Source organism: Myotis lucifugus, unplaced genomic scaffold (genome assembly GCF_000147115.1).
Source record: "Myotis lucifugus unplaced genomic scaffold, Myoluc2.0 scaffold_33, whole genome shotgun sequence".
Taxonomy (NCBI): Eukaryota; Metazoa; Chordata; class Mammalia; order Chiroptera; family Vespertilionidae; genus Myotis; species Myotis lucifugus.
In genome coordinates, this window is record NW_005871081.1 from 8148402 (window position 1) to 8168314 (window position 19913).

General features: G+C 38.4%; 1 protein-coding gene across 1 annotated transcript in view; it reads right to left on the minus strand.

Annotated features, from left to right (window-relative positions):
* The window catches only part of TPP2 (tripeptidyl peptidase 2), an 84660-nt gene that overhangs the window by 64183 nt on the left and 564 nt on the right, over window positions 1-19913 (minus strand). Inside the window, 4 exon segments of the mRNA XM_023752476.1 lie at window positions 205-329; window positions 2067-2171; window positions 3916-4011; window positions 10703-10831. Of these exon segments, the coding sequence (XP_023608244.1) occupies window positions 205-329; window positions 2067-2171; window positions 3916-4011; window positions 10703-10831 (455 nt within the window).

Genomic DNA, 19913 nt, shown 5'->3' on the forward strand with positions numbered 1-19913 from the left:
TAGTGGGAGCGCTGCTCAGCTGACCGGGCGCCAGATGCAGGGCTCATGCAGGCGCAGCGGGCTGGGATGAGCTGGAGTGGCAGCCAAGAGCGACAGGCAGCACTGCACTGCTGGTTTTGGCCCAATCCCCACAGGCCATGCCAAGGGACCCCACCAGTGCATGAATCCGTGCACCAGGCCTCTAGTAAAACACACAAAGTTTACCTCCAGACTTCACCATCGTGCCATACCAAGCAGTCATATACAGGGCCAGGATCACTATATTTTTTCTCAAAAGAATTTAGCAATTCCACTTGACTTTGAAGCTCCTCTTTGATTAGTTTATTTACCTAATCAATGGGAAAATACATTAATATTAGTAATTTTGTACTCTTGAAAAGTTGTATTAACATATAACCACAGACATTGTGACCTAACAGTAGTTATTTTACCCTGGAAAATTTTAAGAAATTTTTCTTTTTATATCTATGCAACTTGTAGTTCAATTTAATGATGCAGGCATCAATTAATATATTAAACATTTAAAAAATAATACTTCTTTTACTCAATCTTTCATTCATTCACTTACTCCACCCACTTTGAGAAGGACACTATGTTTTATGTTGGTGATATCATTTGGCCAAAACATGTTTTCGTTACATATCCTTTATCTACATTACTCATTTTCAAAAGTAATTATAAAATTGCTATAAATAGGTTATCAACTTTTACATTTTTATATTGGGACTGTTTCCATTTAAAATCTGTTTCTTAAGAACCCAATAATAGGAACCATAAACTATCTTATCTCTTTTAGAATATACTACGTTAAGTATATACTATATACATTATCATGTACATATAAGCTATTTAACCATTTTGATCTACAATGAGAATTTCATATGCTTTGACCTAAGTATGTTTTAACTACAAACTACATTAGACTGCTGTACATTCACCTGAATGGTTCTAGTGAATAAAAATTTAATTTTTATAAATTCCAAAAATTTTAAGATATCTACACCCCTATGTTCATTGCAGCATTATTTACAACAGCCAAGATATGAAAGCAAATTAGGTATCCATCAATCAGTAACTGGATAAAAAAAGATGTGATAGATATATACAATGAACTATTACTCAGCAATAAAAAAGAATGAAATCCTGCCATTTGTGATAACATGAATGGGAAGGTATTATGCTCAGTGAACTAAGTCAGACAGAGAAAGACAAATACCAAAGGTTTCACTTATATATAGAATCTAAACACACAACACACACACACACACACACACACACACACAATATTCAAAACAGTATTTTTCATAATAGCCAAAAACTGAAAACAAAGAAAATAACAATATGTAGAATGGATATATACATTTGTGCTGTATCCAACAAATATCAAGGGAAGTGAACAAACTATTTCAACACCCCAAATATGGATGAATCTCACAAATATACTGCATGAGATCAGCTACACATGAAAGAATGCACACTGCATGATTCCAGTTTACAAATTTCAAAATAGGCAAAATGATTCAATAGTTTTAGAAGTTAAGCCCTGGCCGGTTTGGTTCAGTGTCGGCCTGCGAACTGAGGGGTCCCGGGTTCGATTCCAGTCAAGGGCACATGCCCGGGTTGTGGGCTCGATCCCCAGTGGGGGACTTGCAGGAGGCAGCTGATCCACCATGATTCTCTCTCATCACGGATTTTTCTATCTCTCTCTCCCTCTTCCTTCCTCTCTGAAATCAATAAAAATATATTTAAAAAAAAAAAAGAAGTTAGGATGGTGGTTGCCTTTAAGAAGGAACAAGAAAGCAATAACTAGGAAGAGGCATGAGATGCGATTGTGATAATTCATGAATACACACTTAGATTTAAGCACTTTACATGTTCTTATATGCTCAATAAGTTTTTAAAAATTAGTACATATGTGAACTGATTTCAGATAAACACTAAAGAAAAAATGAGTAAAACTAAACAACTTAAAACTTGTGGGAAAAAACAGTCTATTAATAATTCTCTAAGAACTGTATGGTACAGGGTCCTATAGTAATGTTTAAATAAAAATGACGAGCACCAACTTGAGAAGGGCAATTGTTGGCAACATCAAATTCTTCTTGTTTTCTACAAGCTTCTGCCAGGGCCATTCTGTGAACAGGGTCCCAGATTTTTTCCTTCCGTTCTTTCTGTAAATACAGAAAAATTACCTCCCAATGAGGTTGACAGATATTCAGGTAAACCTAGGCATTCATTCATATGTGGACCTAGTTATCAGCTGTGATGCTACATGATTCTCATAAGGAGGATAAAAAAAATCATTTATAATCAGGTTGATAAAGCAATGAATGGATTATTAAAAAATGATTTCATCCACTGCATCTAGGTTTTAAGAGAAGCTTATCAAGACACACCTAAATGTATTTTTATGCATTGTATGCCACAATTTAAATCCTTCAAAGAGTAAATAATACAATGTCAGATAACTGAATTCCCAGTCAATGAAAGTAAAAAAACAAACAAACCTGTATTTTGGGACCTTACAGAACTGAGAAATGTCTCAAGATAACTAGAAGCATAGGATCCAGGAGGAAGACTGCAGCTGTATTTTGATGGACATGCAGGCTTCCTTAATTTCCCCCCTCTCTGGCATATTAATTTCTGATCCTCTTTGACTTGATAGGTTTATTTTTTACTAAAATTCATCTTACCTTAATTTCCATGGTCTTTAACCCATGGTGCCTCCCAAAGGAAAAGTCCTTTCCAGTAAAATAAGCAACTTGACTGAGCTAAGGAGTGCGGGGTTCAGCTTTAACTTTATCACTCTATTTTTGTATGTTAATTTATACCTAATCAACACAGTTGATTAAATTTAATACAGTGCATAAAAACATTGTGCTGTATATGTGTACTTCAGCCTGAAATTTTAAAATAAAATAGTACCAAATAAAAGTTAGGTGCACTATTTTTGTAATAATGATTGGAATCTAGCAAGTATTGATTATTATAAATGTAATATATCTTCTTATGGCCCATAGACCCCTGGAGAAGCAGATAATGACATTATGATTAGATAAAAGGACGCAGAGGTCTTACCTTTCAGGCTCGTTTTCAAGGTTTACATCTCATTTTACAGTTGAAGCCCTGAACCCTGTCTACATCAGCAACTAGTATCATAGCCATCTTCTACAGTGGCACTGTCAAATACGGGAGCCACTAGCCACATGGTGCTTTTTAAACTGAAATTCTAAAATATTACATCAATTAAAATTTCAATTCCTTAGTCATACTAGTCACATTTCAAGTTCACAATAGCTACCTGTGGCTAGTGACTACCATAATGGACAGATACTGAACATTTTGAACATTTACATCATCACTGAAAGGTCTACTGAATAGTGCTGCTTTAAAGCAGGCTCCTTATCCCTCTATTCACAGCTCTACTTCTCTAATGACAGATTTGTGCTTCCTATACTGCAGCTGCTTTAGGTTTGAGTAACACTTCCTTAATACTAAATGATAACTAACTGGAATCAAGGCTAATCTATGGGAAAATAGGACAAATGGTCATAAAAGCTAAAAAGTATGGCTTTTAAATCAACTGTCTTTAATCGTTTTGAGGTTTAAAAAAAAAGTCTTTCAAAAATCCAATGAAAGCTATATGCCATTTCCCAGAAAAACACAAATGTACAAACATTGAATACAATTTCAGTGTATCGAGTTTCCCTAAGCTTATCCATGTGTTCAATATTAAGAACAGTGACTTTAATAGGTAAAATTCCATTGAACAGAATCTTTCTTTAAGAAGTCATTGTTTGAAAGTCTCTCATCATCCAAAATAATTAAAAGTTAGTGAGAATTAATAATTTTTTTCTTCAGTAGGAATAAAATTTGAGAAAGAAGATAAGTCAGTGATACTAGATTGAACATCACCTGTATCCTTTCCTTGAGAGCCTTTGGATAGAAGTCGTAGCCATTTTTTATGCCAATATGATATCTGCCTGAGGGATTTGTCCAGCTTGCAGGAATCTATAGAAAAAAAAGTAAATTATTGATGCACTAAATGCTTCCCAATTCCAACGACTTACTTACTGGAGAAAAATGTATTTCACTTCTATCCTAATGGCTCAACTTGGATGATTAGGCTCATATACTAGAGCACTATTTTTAATATTTTAAAGTGCCACTTAAATCTCTCTCTGGCTCCTTTTATCTCAGCCATAAATAAGATGGTTCAACTAGAATAGCCTTCATTTACACAATGCTTCATAGTTAATAAAGTGCTTTCAACATGTGCAACCTTATTAAACCACTAAGATCTTTAGTTCTTAAGTATCAATGACACCTCACCTCTCCCTTCATCATTCTATTACCCATCAAATAGTTGGGAGGGGAAGCAATTTACAGAACCTCTTAATCTTCGATTTCTCATTAATAACAAGAGCTTCATTGGGCTCTAAGATATAACAGATAATGTCTAGAAACTAAGTAAGAGCTCTTTGCGTTAGTAAGAAAAAAGTTCTATAAGATCATTTTAATTATATATAACACTAGAGGCCTGGTGCACAAAAATTCGTGCACTGGAGGGCGGTTCCCTCAGCCTGGCCTGCCCCCTGGGATCCCTCAGGGGATGTCCTAAGCCACAGTCTGGCCCCACTCTGTGGGAAGTGACCAGGAAGATCAGGAGAAGGTGCTGCCCCCATCATTCCGCTGCTACTGCCAAAGCCGGCCGCCGTTGCCAGGGCTACTGACCCTCAGCCCTGGCTTCTTAGCGCTGGCCCCGCCTCCTGCCCACTTGTGTGTGTGTGGGGGGAGCAACTGGGGCAAGGCTGGCTGGGGGAGGGGCTGTGGGAGGTTGAGGCACCTCGGTCACACCCTGTCCAGCCTCTGCGGAGGCTCCAGGACCGCAGGCCGCCCCACCTCTGCAGATGGAGGGGCCACGTGGCAGCGGGTGGGACCAGCCCGCCTCTCCCAGTGCCGCATCTGCAGATGGAGGGGCCACCCGGTGTGTGTGGGACTGGCCTGGGCCCTCGACACCGTTGCCTCTGTTGCACCACCCGGCCTTGGCCCTCGCAGCTGCTGTGGCTTTGTCTGGAAGACATCCGGTCTAATTAGCATATTACCCTTTTATTAGTATAGATTTTATAATAATCTTTTCAACTATCTCAAAGTATTTAAAAATAACATTAAAGCTTTTAACTAACAGAATGATGTAAGCAGTATGGCCAGTTTTACAAATGGAGAAAGCAAAGAAGCAAAAAGAAATTAAATTGCTTGCCCAAACGGAAAAGTAGGAAAGAAAACTGGAATATGGTTCTATTATGGAAACCAAAATATTCAGCATAAAATTCAGAGTATGCAATTTACAGTCATATAAACCTGGCTATGAATCCAACCTCTTAACTAGGTGGGAACCACAGGCTTCTAGCTCCTCATGTTTAAAAGGAAGAAAATAATCCCTACCTTATGATTCTCATGAATAACAAAATGCACTGAACATCAACCAAGTTGAAATGTCAATAAGGAAAATGCGGAGGATTCAGACTCTTTGTAATCATAGGACCTATAATCACTAAAACCAGCTTTTAAATGTGTATAAATTATGAGGTCAAATTCTCAACCACTCAGAGTTGGTTCACTCATCAATTCTCATTTATGCAATATCCTTAACCAACTCATCCCCACATCTCTCATCAAATTGTTCCCCAGATAAGAAAGTTTGGGATGAAATTTTCTCACAACTAAATAAGAAAAAAGAATCACTCACAAAAATTAAAAGATATACTGACCTTTTAAAAGCCTGCATATCAGTAATCATTTCTGAATGAATTGGACTGTCTGGATTATGAGACATTTCAACTATGTTGGCATATAAACTAGCACTTTTCATTCAAAACTGAACCTTCTTTAGACAATAGGAATTCTAAGCTCTAATGTTCTTGCAATAGCCGATGATGTAACAATAATAATAAAGTGTTGCAACAACAAAATGTTAAGTAATCACTAGTTGGCAAATTCAAAGAATATTTAATCACAGGCGTGTTACTACACAATGGACTTTGTAACCCTAAGTTAGTGGCAACTTCTTTTACTAAGAGATTACAAAAAGCCCTGAACTATCAAAGGATTTAATGCATGGGTGGGAGCCTTTTTTCTGCCACGGGCCATTTGGTTATTTAATAACATCATTCTTGGACCACACAAAATTATCAACCTAAAAATTAGCCTGCTAGCCAGGGTGATGTGGCTCAGTAGTTGAATGTCAACCTATGAACCAAAAGGTCACCAGTTCGATTCCAGGTCAGGGTACATGCCAGGATTGCAGGCTCTGTCCTCATTAGGGAGCATTCAGGAGGTAGCTGGTCGATGTGTCTCTCTCATCAATGTTTCTCTCTCTCTCTCTAGAAAAATCAATAAAAACATATTTTTAAAAAATTAACCTGCTGTATTTGGTCAAACATTTAATTAAATCACCCCTTAATGCAGCGGTTCTCAACCTATGGGTCATGACCCCTTTGGGGGTCAAACGACCCTTTTACAGGGGTGGCCTAAGACCGTCGGAAAACACATATTGAATATATAATTACATATTGTTTTTGTGATTAATCACTATGCTTTGTTTAATTTGTAACAATGAAAATACATCCTGCATATCAGATATTTACATTATGATTCATAACAGTAGCAAAATTACAGTTATAAAGTAGCAATGAAAATAATTTTATGGTTGGGGGTTACCACAACATGAGGAACTGTATTAAAGGGTCACGGCATTAAGAAGGTTGAGAACCACTGCCTTAATGCCTTGTCAGGGCCAGACCAAATGATTTCTTGGGCCTTATATGGAGCTCAGGCCAGATGTCCCCCACCCCTGATATTAGAATAAGTAATTACAAGAACTGTGAAATGAACAGCTGTTTATTTAATTACAATTATTTAAAATATATGTAATACAGCCCTGGCCAGTGTGGTTCAGGTGGTTGGAGCAACATCTTATGCACTGAAAGGTTGTGGGTTTGATTCCCCATCAGGGCACATACCTAGGTTTGATCCACAGTGAAGGCGCATATGGGAGGCAACCAATCGATGTTTCTCTCATCTCATCTTTCTGTCTCTCTTTCTCTCTCCCCCACCCTCTCTCTCTCTCTCCCCCACCCTCTCTCTCTCTCTCTCTCACACACACACACCCTTCTCCTCTCTCTAAAACCAGTAAAATATATCCTCTAGTGAGCATTAAAAAATTATATTTAATTTTAAAAAATAAAGTATATGTAATACAATAAAAATAATCTGATAGACATAACTTACATTTATTTTAAAAAACCAAAATCTGCATGTTCCCTGCAACCAGATACTTTTGTTCTTAAAAGCTTTCTTTTTTATTTTATTTTATTTTTTTTAAACCTCACTGGAAGATATGTTTACTGACTTTTAGAGAGAGGATGGGGGGGAGAGAGAGAAAGAAAAACAAACATTGATGTGAGAGAGAAACATTGGTTGCCTCTTGTATGTGCCCTGACCAGGAATCAAACACACAACCTTTTGGTGTATGGGATGAAGATGAAGCTACAACCAAATGAGCCACCCAGATAAGACAGCAACCAGATATTTTTCTTTCTTTTTTAAAAAAAAAATATTAAAAAAAAAAATATTTTATTGATTTTTTACAGAGAGGAAGGGAGAGGGATAAAGAGTTAGAAACATCGATGAGAGAGAAGCATGGATCAGCTGCCTCCTGCACAACCCCTACTGGGGATGTGCCTGCAACCAAGGTACATGCCCTTGACCGGAATCGAACCTTGGACCCTTGAGTCCGCAGGCTGACGCTCTATCCAGTGAGCCAAACCAGCCAGGGCCAGATATTTTTCTTTTCAAATCACTACTATGTACTTTCCTCATAGAATACTTTGCCACAAAAATTAAACTAAAAAAAAAAAATCAGAAATTATGGTTCTGCTATCTAACCTTAACCAAGTTAGAATAAAGCTAACCATTCTTTATGAGGCAATTATGGAAAACGTCATTTTACGTATTTGAGTATTCTTTACAAATGAAGACATTTTCAGTCTCTTTAAAAATCAAAACTTTATATTTTGACCATTTTAAGTTGGTATCTTTAAAATGGTTTTAAATACATGATCACTATAACATAATAAGACTGATTGTCACACAAGAAACAGAATCTCTTAAATTAGTCATTACATCTCTTCTCCCTGGGTCTTTTAAAGATGCCTAACAAAATGAACATTTTCTTATGAGTCAAGTGTCATCCTTAGTGTTAATGTTCCATGCAGTGAAATCCTATTAAAGAGGTATTTTTTGCCTCCAAACATCATCACTTTGGGTATTAGGACTTCAACATATGAATTTACAAACATTCAGTCTGTAACACATGAAAAAGGAAGCAAAATATTATTGCCTGCTGTCTGCCTGTGATAGGCAGATTCTAAAATCACCCATGCCCTTGTATAGTATTCTCCGCTTGGTGAAGGCAGGATCTATGAATATCACTCCTGTGATTATGTTATGGTAAGTAATATGGCAAAGATGAAGGATATTGCAGGTACAATTGTGGTCCCTAATCAAGTGACTGTGTTAATCAAAAGGGAGATTAGCTTTGTGGGTGTGACCTAATGGTGAGCTCTTTAAAAGAGAGACTGAGGCCATTCCTGAGGTCAGAGAGACTCTTCTGTTGGCCTTCAATAAGCAAGCTATCAGGACAAAATACATTGTGCTAACAACCATGTGAACTTAGAAGAGGAGTCTCAGATGAGGCCACTGTCCCCACCAACACTTGACTGCAGTCTTCTGAGACCATGAGCAAAGAGCCATGCCGGGACATCTGACCCATGGAAACAGTAAGATAAATGTAGGAATGTATATGATTTTAAGCTAATTTTTTGTTACTTTGTTATGCAGCACAGAAAACTAACCCATTGCCACAACAAACTTTTCCAGTAGATAATGCTCAAACATAATTCAGACAGATGGTAAAGAATGGAAAAAGTTAAACATAGCTCTTTACACACATAAATAACCACAAACTTATTTCCCAAACTAATTCTGCTTATTGGTTTAAAACAGGGGTCCTCAAACTACGGCCCGCGGGCCACATGCAAATACAAATATTGTATTTGTTCCCGTTTTGTTTTTTTACTTCAAAATAAGATATGTGCAGTGTGTATAGGAATTTGTTCATAGTCTTTTTTTAAACTATAGTCCGGCCCTCCAACGGTCTGAGGGACAGTGAACTGGCCCCCAGTTTAAAAAGTTTGAGGACCCCTGGTTTAAAAGATGAGTACTGAATAAAAATCAAATTCTTGCCATCTAACAAACTCATTAGCTAATGCTTCATGAACTGGTCTATGTTTGTTTTCTAATAATTTTTCATATTTTTTGCTTATTCCAGCCTGTCTACCAATTATAAGGAACTAAAAGCCTGGTGCACAAAATTCGTGCACAGTGGTGGGGATGGGGGGTCCCCTTGGTCCAGCCTGTGCCCTCTCACAGTCTGGGACCCCACAGAGGATGTCTGTCAACTTAGGCCCAATCCCTGGGGGAGCAGTCAGACATCCCTCTTGCAGTCCAGGGCTCTCGCAGTCCGGGACCCCTTGCTCCTTACCACCCGCCTGCAGCGGAGGTGGGAGAGGCTCCCACCACCATCACTGCACTCGCCAGCTGTGAGCCCAGGTTCTGGCTGAGTGGTGCTCCTGCTGTGGGAGTGCTCTGACCACCAGGAGGCAGCTCATGCATTGAGCGTCTGCCCCTTGGTGGTCAGTGCACGTCATAGCGACCAGTTGTTCCACCATTCCATCAGTTTGCATATTAGGGTTTTATTATATGGTTAGATAAAACAAAGCTAATCACTTAAGTCTATAATTATTAAAGCCTAAATATTTCATGTTCAAGTTCCCAGAAGGGCTAGGAAAAGATGAAGGCAAAACTGTCATCTGGTCACTTTTCCCATTTTTCTATTCAAAACTTGAAAGTTTAATAATCTGGCAATCACACTGGGAAACACACACACACACACACACACACACACACACACACACCCATTCTAAGCCTGCTATCAAACAACAAAACAATGACTTCCTCAAAGATGGTCCCTATCAACCCCCACCCTCCTGGTATTCATGCCATTGTAAAATCCCCTCCCCTTAAGTGTGTGCTGGAATTAATGACTCACTTCTAATGAAAAGAACATGGTCAAGTGTCACTTCCAAGATTAAGAACATGACAGAAATAATAGGATGTCACTTCTAAGATTGATTTATAAAAAGACCATGGCCTCCATCTTGGGGATTCTTTCTTGGGAGTCCTTCCCAGGGGGAAGAGAGCTACATGTTGTGAAGGAGACTCATGGAGAGGTCTAAGTAGCAAAGAATAAGTCTGCCAATGACCACTTGAGCAAGCTTGGAAACTGAATCCCTTCCCCAACAAAATGGAGCATTCAGATGAAACTGCAGCCCTGACCAACAACAAGCTCAGAAGAGATCTAGAATGAGAGGCACCCAGCTAAGTCACATCCAGATTCCTGACTCACAGACACTGAGATAACAAATATTTATTGTTATAATCATGAAGTTTTAGAGTAATTTGTTATACAGTAATAGCTATCTAATACTCACCATACCATCAAATATAAGCTAAAATTATTAGTTTGAGACAATACAAAAAATGAAAAGAAAAAAATCCATAAAAAGATAAAAGCTCCAACCTGAAGCACTCTTCCTGAGAGGCCAATAATTTCACCATCTTTTGGCTCTACTACTGTAGCAGTATTCACATCACCACTTCCTGTTGTGTCAATGATATCAACAAGCTTTGGTTTTCCATCAGATGTAACCTAAAAATTAAAGAGAATTAAAATATGAGTTATAGTTTTAAGTTTTTTTCCTTAAAACAACGTCAATCCTCGTGTGTGTGCGCGCGCATAGGTACACATATATAAAACATCCTATAAAAATCTGCATTTGTTATAAAAAGAACTGAATTGTTTTAAGCCAAAAGTCTGATAATACTAAAAAGAAAATTTACTCCTAGAAAACACCACAGAATCCTTCAAGTGGTTTCACATACTTGGTGAATAAATATATACTGAGCATTTACTATAGACCACACTCTGTTTTAGGGTTGGGAATATAATAATGATCAATACACAAAAATCCCTGACCTCACAGATCTTATATTAAACAGTCACTAAACAAGTAAAAAATATAACACATCAGTTGGTGATAACTACTATGGAGACAAGTTAAGCAGGAAAAGGGCACAGGAAGTATGGGAGTTTTTATTTCAATCAAGATGGTCAAAAAAGGTATCACTGAAGAGGTAACACTTGAAAAAAGATCTGAAGGTGAGCTTTGAGCTACACAAGCCCAAAACTTTAGGGGGAAAATGTTTAATAACATGTCATAATTGGATGCCATAATAAGCACTCAAACTTCATAAATATCCAAATTCAAACTTAACACTAAAACTTGTTTCTCACCAGGCTTTGCCATCTCAGGAAATCAACACACAAGCCAGAAACTTAAAAGTCCTTCTCTAGCTCTTTAGTTTATCCCCCACATCAAATCTGTCAGGAAGTCCTCTTAATTCTACTTCTAAAATATAATTCAAATCCACCCTCTTCTCTTGATTTTCACTATCAGTACCCTCCACTAACCATGCTTTCTTGCCTTCATACTAAAATGCCAGTGTCTCCCAGTGTCTTGGCCCCCACAGAAATTAATATCCAAACAAACTATATTATGCCAGTCCTCCACTGAACACCCTGCTATGGATTCACTGTGTGATCAATATAAAAAGCCTTTGCCATATGTGACCCTACAAGAGATCCCACCTCAGAGCAAAAGAGTCACACAGACTAAAAGTGAATGGGTAGAAAAGTATATTGCATGCAAATGGAAATGAAAAAAGCTGGGGTAACAATACTCCTATTTGACAAAATAAATTTCAAACTAAAAGCCATAAAAGAGACAAGGAAGGTCATTACATAATATTTAAAGATATCGATCCAACAAGAAAATATAACCTTTGTAAACATATATGCACCCAATATAGGTGCACCTAAATATATTTAATAATAATAATTTAAAACAACAACACCTCTTAGAAAACTTTAAGGGAGAGACTGACAGCAATACAGGTATAGTAGGGGACTTTAACACCCCACTCACAGCCACTGGATAGATCTCCCAGACGAAAAAGGTCAACTATAAGAATTAGAAAGAGAACAACAAAAGCCCAGAGTAAGTTGAAGGAAGGAAATATTAAATATCAGAGCAGAAAAAAATGACACAGAGGCTAAAAAAACACACAACAAAATATCAATAAAATAAAGAGTTCGTTATTTGAAAAGATAAACAAGATTGATGAACTGCTAGCCAGGCCCATCAAGAAACAAAGAGAGAGAACTCAAATAAAATCAGAAATGAAAGAGTTGAAGTAACAACTGACATCACAAAAATGCAAAGGATTGTAAGAAAATACTACAAACAACTATATGCCAATAATTTGAACAACCTGGGTAAAATGGACAAATTCCTAAAAATATAAAATCTTCCAAAACTCAATCAAGAAGACGCAGAAAACCTAAATAGACCTATTATAAGAACAAATGAAATTGAAGCAGTAATCAAAAAAACTCCCAGCAAACAAAAGTCCTTAAGTCTGTATGGCTTCACAGGTGAGTTTTACCAAACATTCAAATAAGAGGTAACACCTAGCCGCCTCAAACTATTCCAAAAATTCTAGAGGAGTGAAGACATCCAAGCTCTCTTTATGAGACCAGCATTATCCTAATTCCAAAACCAGATAAAGCTATCACAAAGAAAATTACAAGCCAATAACCCTGTCAAACATAGATGTGAAAATCCTCAACAAGTTATTACAAATCAGATCCAGCAATATATTAAAAAGCTCAGACACCATGACCAAGTGGGATTTATTCCAGGGAAGCAAGACTGTTACAATATATGCAAATCAATAAACGTGATTAATCACATAAACAAAATGAAGGATAAAAACACATGATGATTATCAATAGACACAGAAAAGCATTCAACAAAATCGAGCATCCATTTATTATAAAGACTTTCAGGAAAGTGGGAACAGAGGGATCATACCTTAACATAACTACTACTATGTATAACAAACTTACAGCCAACATTATATTCAATGGGAAAAAACTAAATGTGTTTCCCTAAAGAACAGGAACAAGACAGGGCTGTCTTCTTTCACCACTCTTATTCGCCATAGTACTGAAAGTCCTAGCCACAGCGATCAGACAAGAAAAAATAAAAGAAGCAACCAAACTGGAAAGGAGGAAGTAAACCTGTCATTATTCGAAGATGACATCTTATTGCACATAGAAAACCCTAAAGACTCCACCAAAACACCCCCAAATTTTTTAAAATATATTTTTATTGATTTCAGAGAGGAAGGGAGAAGGAGAGAGAGAGATAGAAACATCAATGATGACAGAATATTATCGACCACAGCCTCCTGCATACCCCCTACTAGGGAACAACAAACCCACAACCTGGGCATGTGCCCTTGACCGGAATCGAGCCCAGGACCCTTCAGTCCGCAGGCCGACGCTCTATACACTGAGCCAAATCAGCAAGGGCAACCCTGCTAAATTTAATAAATGAATTCCACAAAGTAGCAGGATATAAAATTAACATCCAGAAATGGATGGCATTTTTTATATACCACTCAAAAAGAGAAACTAAAAAAAAAATCTTATTTACCATTGCAACAAAAACCTAAGATATACTAGTAAACTTAACCTCAGAGATACAAAAATTTGTACTCAAAAAATTATAAGACATAGGAAAAAAATAGAGAAAGATACAAACAAGTAGAAACATATACCATATTCATAGATTGGAAGAATTAACATCATTAAAATGTCCATACTACCTAAAGCAATCTATAGATTTAATGTAATCCCAATTAAAATACAAAAGGCATATTTCACAGATTTAGAACAAATATTCCAAAAATGTATATGAAACCACAGAAGGCTGTGAATAGCCTCAGCAATCTTGAGGAAGAACAAAATGGGCGGGATCACAATATAAGTCAAACTATACTACAATGCCATTGTAATCAAAACAGCCTGGTACTGGCACAAAAACAGGCACATAGACCAACGAAACAGAACAGAGAACCCAGGAATCAGCCCAAGTCATTATGCCCAATTAATATTTGACAAAAGAGGCAAGAGCATACAATGGAGTAAGGATATGATATTCTCTTTAATAAATAAGGTTGAGAAAATTGGACAGGTACATGCAAAAATGAAACTAGACTATCAATTTGCATCACACACGAGAATAAACTCAAAATGGATAAAATATTTAAATTAAGTCACAAAAGCAAAAAATCCTAGAAGATAGGCGTCAAAATTTCAGATGTCTCACATAGCAGTATTTTCACTGATACATCTCCTAGGGCAAGAGAAACAAATAAACAAATGGGAATACATCACACTAAAATGCTTCTACAAAGCAAAATAAACCATCAACAAAATGAATAGGGAACCCACTTTATGGAAGAACATTATTTGCCAATGACAGATCTAATAAGGGGTTAATTTCCAAAATATGTAAAGAACTCATACAACTTAACAAAAGGAAAACAAAAAAATCCAACTAAAAGATGGGCAAGGGACCTAAATAGACACTTCTCCAAAGAGCCAGATGGCCAAGAGACATATGAAAAAATGCTCAAAGTTACTAATTATCAGAGATATGCAAATTAAAACTACAATGAGGTATCACCTGATAGAATGATTACTATCAAAAAACCAACAAACAAATGCTGGCCAGGATGTGGAGAAAAGGAAACCCTAGTACACTGCTGGTGGGAATGCAGACTGATGCAGCCACTGTGGAAACAGTATGGAGTTTCCTCAAATAATTAAAAATGGAACTGCAGTTTGACCAGCAATCCTACTTCTGGGAATATATCTTAAGAATCCTGAAACACCAATCAGAAAGAATGTATGCACGCCCCTGCAGTGTTATTTATAACTAGAGGCCCAGTGCACAATATTTGTGCACTGGGGGGGGGGGGGGGGAGGAGCCCTATGGGGAAGGGTCCCTCAGCCGGGCCTGCGCCCTCTCACAGTCCGGGACCCCTTGCTCCTTACTACTTGGCTCGCTGCTCCTTAGCGCTGCGGCAGAAACGGGATAAGCTCCTGCCACTGCAGCTGCGCTCACCAGCCGTGAGCCCTGCTTCTGGCTGAGCACACTGACCACCAGGGGGTAGCTCCTGCATTGAGCGTCTGAACCCTGGTGGTCAGTGCAGGTCATAGCAACTAGTTGTTCTGCTGGTAGTTCTGCCATTAGGCTTTTATTATATAGAATAATTAAGAAGTGGAAACAGCCCAAGTGCCCACCAGTAGATGAGTGGATAAAAAAGCTGTGGTACATTTACACAATGGAATACAGGGTGCTGAAAAGAAAGAAGGATTTCTTACCCTTTGTGACAGCCTGGATGGACTTGGAGATTATTATGCTAAATGAAATAAGACAAAGACAAAGAGCACATGATCTCACTTATTTGTAGAATCTAATGAACAAAATAAACTGACTAACAAAATAGGTCCAGAGGCATGGATGAATGGAACAGACTGACAGGCTCCAAAAGGATGGTGGTGGGAAGAAAGGGAAGAGATTAACCAAAGAACAGATATGCATATATGCATAGACAATGGACACAGACAATAAATAGTGTGGTAAAGACCTGGGGAGGGCAGAAGCTGGTTGGATGGGACAAAGGCCAGGCTAATGGGGAACATATGTAATACTCTGCAATACTATCAACCATAAAATAAAATAATAATAAAAAATAAATTTTAATTTTAAATGCTCTGTAGTTAAGGTATACCTGAAAGGAGAGGAAAAGTCACTAGGCACACATTTTTTCCTTATAAGGCAAAGCAAGGGAGTGGCTGGTGGACTCCAAATCTCACTCCAATCATGTTGCCATGGAAAACCAGGGGCTGATAGCTTTGTTAGGGGCTGCACAGCTGTGATTTTTATGTATGGTAGTTCTCAATCTAAATGTTTATTCCTTGGGAGCTGTCTATACACGTATTTTAATACAGTGGGGCCTTGACTTACGAGTTTAATTCGCTCAGTGACGGAGCTCGTAACTCAAATTACTCGTATGTCAAATCTTAAAGTGAACGAGTGAGAGTGAGACACGTGATGCTGGGCTGATGTTGTGGCGTTCACTGTGACGTTCGCTGCGCCAACTAGCGGCGGGGTATCTGAAGCTGGCTTGTAACCCGAATTTTAGCTCGCAACTCAAAGCAAAAAATCGGCCGAGAGACGGCTCGTATCTCGAAAAACTCGTTAGTCGGGACACTTGTAAGTCAAGGCCCCACTGTAGTACTAAGAATACAAATCACCTTTCTCATTTAATGAGTAAACAACTTGAGATCAAGTAATCACAAGAGATCACTAACAGTCAGACACAGATCCCTCTCATTAGAAACCTCATTATCAGCATGTAGGAAGAAAGCCTAATGCGATTTAATGGCTTAACACCTACTATTTTTTAAAAAACTTTACTTTATTTCAGAGAGGAAGCCAGAGGGAAAGAGAGACAGAAACATCAATGATGAGAGAGAATCATTGATTGGCTGCCTCCTGCACGTCCCCTACTGGGGATCAAGCCCACAACCTAGGCATGCCCCTGACCAGAAACAAACCTGGGACCCTTCAGTCCGCAGGCTGACACTGAGCCAAACCAGCTAGGGCAACACCTACTATTGACAGGGCTTTACTTACTAGGATCTCTCTCTCATTCAAAAATGTCTTATATATGCTATTTTCTATCCATGTACTTCTTACTTCACCATTAGACGAAAGCAACCACTGCACTGGAGATAGTAAGTCAAAAAAGGGAATTTAGAATTAGGAATGAGAAGTTTTAAAACAGCAAACCCGCTGAGAATTTTGCAATGGAGTTCTGGGAGAAGGAAAGAAGGAAATTGAACTTCTGACAGAACTATATCCCTCATCTTTCAGGAGAGGGAGCTGTCACAGGAGAAGGAGGGACTGAAGAAGACAGGGACAGTTATTTTGAGTAGAGCTAAAGTAATCAACCCCGTGTACTTTGGGTGGGAGACTGAGAAATGCTTACTGGCCCATCAAGCTCGCTGCACAAAACATAAAATGTCCAAAGGTTTTCCCCAAAAGTCAAGAATCTAAGTTCCTTTTTATCTCCACTGAAATAGTTATGGTAGAGGAATTGGTAAGGCTTGGGAAGCATCCATTAAACATTTGTAGAAGACCAAAACAAAAGGGGGGAAGGGCTCACAAATTATCACAAACAAAACAACATGAATGTATGAATATTTACTTGAAATTTCATGGAAGATACTGACAATATTGTCTTAAGCAAGGAAAGGTAGTTTATAAATAAATACTATTAAATGACTATCATTCTGAAAACGTAATGAACAAATCAGGCTTTGCTTTAGAAAAGCTTACAATCCAGTTAAAAAAACAGATGATTAAAGAGATAGCTGCTGTGTAGGACAATGAATAACAAAGGTAAAGACAGAATCTATAAAAGCATTTAAGAACACAAAACCCAGTTTGGGAGAATAAGGAAAGGTTAACTGAAGAAGAATAAAAATCAAAATGAATTATATAGCACCCATTAGTAACCAATTATATATAATGATATTTTTATTATATTTTAGTAAATAAAAATAGAAAGACTTTTTTAGGACCACATGCAACCTCTTTCCCCATTTTATCTCCATGATACATTTTATCCATTCAGCAAAAATAGTCAATGCCACACATGTGATTCTGAATAAAATTAGACATATGCTTTCGGGGAATTTTAACATAACCAGGAAAAAGGTATGTAAACAGAATAAACACTGAAATGAAACATCCTCAGTGCCATATGGGTATATGAACAAATTGCTATGATTTGATTTTTATAGAGAGAGGAAAAGAGAGGGAGAGGGAAAAACATTGATGTGAGAGTGAAACACTGATCAGCTACCTCCTGAATGTCGCTGCACACATGTGCAGGACCAGGATCCAACTGGCAACCTTTTGGTACACAGGACTACACTCAACCAACTGAGCCACACCAGCTGGGCCATTACATGGAAATATCTAATGCATATTTACCTTCCAGATAGTTGGGTGATTTAAGACCCAGTATAAACTCCTTTAACTAAATATCCTCGCTTAAAAAAAGTAGTGTTTAACACTTGAGCACTTTAAAAAGTCACATGTAATTAACCTCAATCAACTTCATAGTGACACTGGGGGATGAGAATTGCTGTTACTGTACAGAAAGTAATGCAATAATTTGGTAAGCAGGCATGGGAAATTCTACTGAAGTAATTTTACTGAGATGGTACTCATCTAAACTCATCTGACCCTGTTGTTATCCTGACAAAGAACCAGTGAACCATTTACTCCACTGTACTTTTCCCACTTACCCCTATAAAAAGTATACATATTGCCCTGGCGGGTGTGGCTCAGTTGGTTGGAAGAGTCCTCTCCTACACCAAAAAGGTGGCCAGTTCCATTCCAGGTCAGGGCACACACCCAGGTTTCCGGTTGGATCCCCGGGCAGGTACATGGGGGAGGCAATCAATCAATGTTTTCTCACACTGATGTTTCTCTCTCTCTCTCTCTCCCTCCCTCCCTTCCTCTAAAAAAACAATAAAGAAAAAAGGTAAACATACTATACCACAACAGAATGGAGACCATTACTGCTCGGTAATAAAGCTTCAATGAGGTTAGAGCTGTCATTGTTATACTAGAACAACTAATTGTACCACTAGGGCTACCAGGAGGGGGCTCAGTACCTGCTCTTCTGATTCACCAAGCTGCCCGGTTTGGTTTGTGTTATTCTCCAGAGTGCTGCTGAAGAATTAACAGGAGGAACCAGAGGTTCCCTTTTCACCCCGGATTACATCCTAGCCTCCAAAACGCTACCTCAATTATTAGAAAGCACAGTCCAGGGGAGGGAGAGGCATGGGAGGAAGAAGAGAATTATTTAATTTCAGCGTTTAGTGTAGAAAGGAGGGTTAAGAAACACAAATGAAGAACTGAAATACAGGAGAGATCAGCACACACTAGGATTATCCAGGTTAGACTTTCAGGGAGATGGATCTTGAACAAGATCAGTGAAATTGTTTACTACTGGATTTCAGTAACAGGCTAAGACTAAATTTACATAAGTCAAACTTTGGAAACTTTAAGCAGAATACGTTTAATCCAGAGACACATCCTTTAAAATTACCTTTCAGGATGGCACCCTGGTCTCACGATTATAAAGCTGCCTAAGGCAAAACTAAGTCATGGTTAAGTTTTTATGGAAGTATGCTGTCTTATATTTGGAGGTTAAAAATATACCTAAGTATAATTTAATCAAGTCTGAAGTTCTCCAAAACCAAACTAAATTAAAAGTTGTTCTTATGTCAAATAAAGACTAAGTAAGCCATGCGTCTCGGTGACCCTAAACCAGTGGGTTGCAGAAGACGGGTTAAAATAGAATACAGAAAAGTACCAGAGGAAACAATTCCGGAAGTTGACCGCATTATCTCCGTGAAACCCGGCTTTCGTGTTTCAAGATAAACAATTCTTACCAAAACCAACCTCCCAAACTCAGGAATAAAAATTGAGTTCTGGTAGGTCATTTGCCCCCTTTCTTCTCCCCACCCCCTCAACATATAACAAGAATTGTAAAAACCCTCATTTGAAAAGAGACACTGGCCGGCGCCCGGGGCACGAGGGACCTGCGGAGGGAGGGAGAGTGATGGGCGGGGGCCCGAGGGCCCGGGCCTGGCAGCACCTGGGCAGGAAGGGGCTTCCCGGGGCCAAGGCGGCCCCGGGCACCCGACCGGCCGCGCCGCTTTTGTCTGGGCC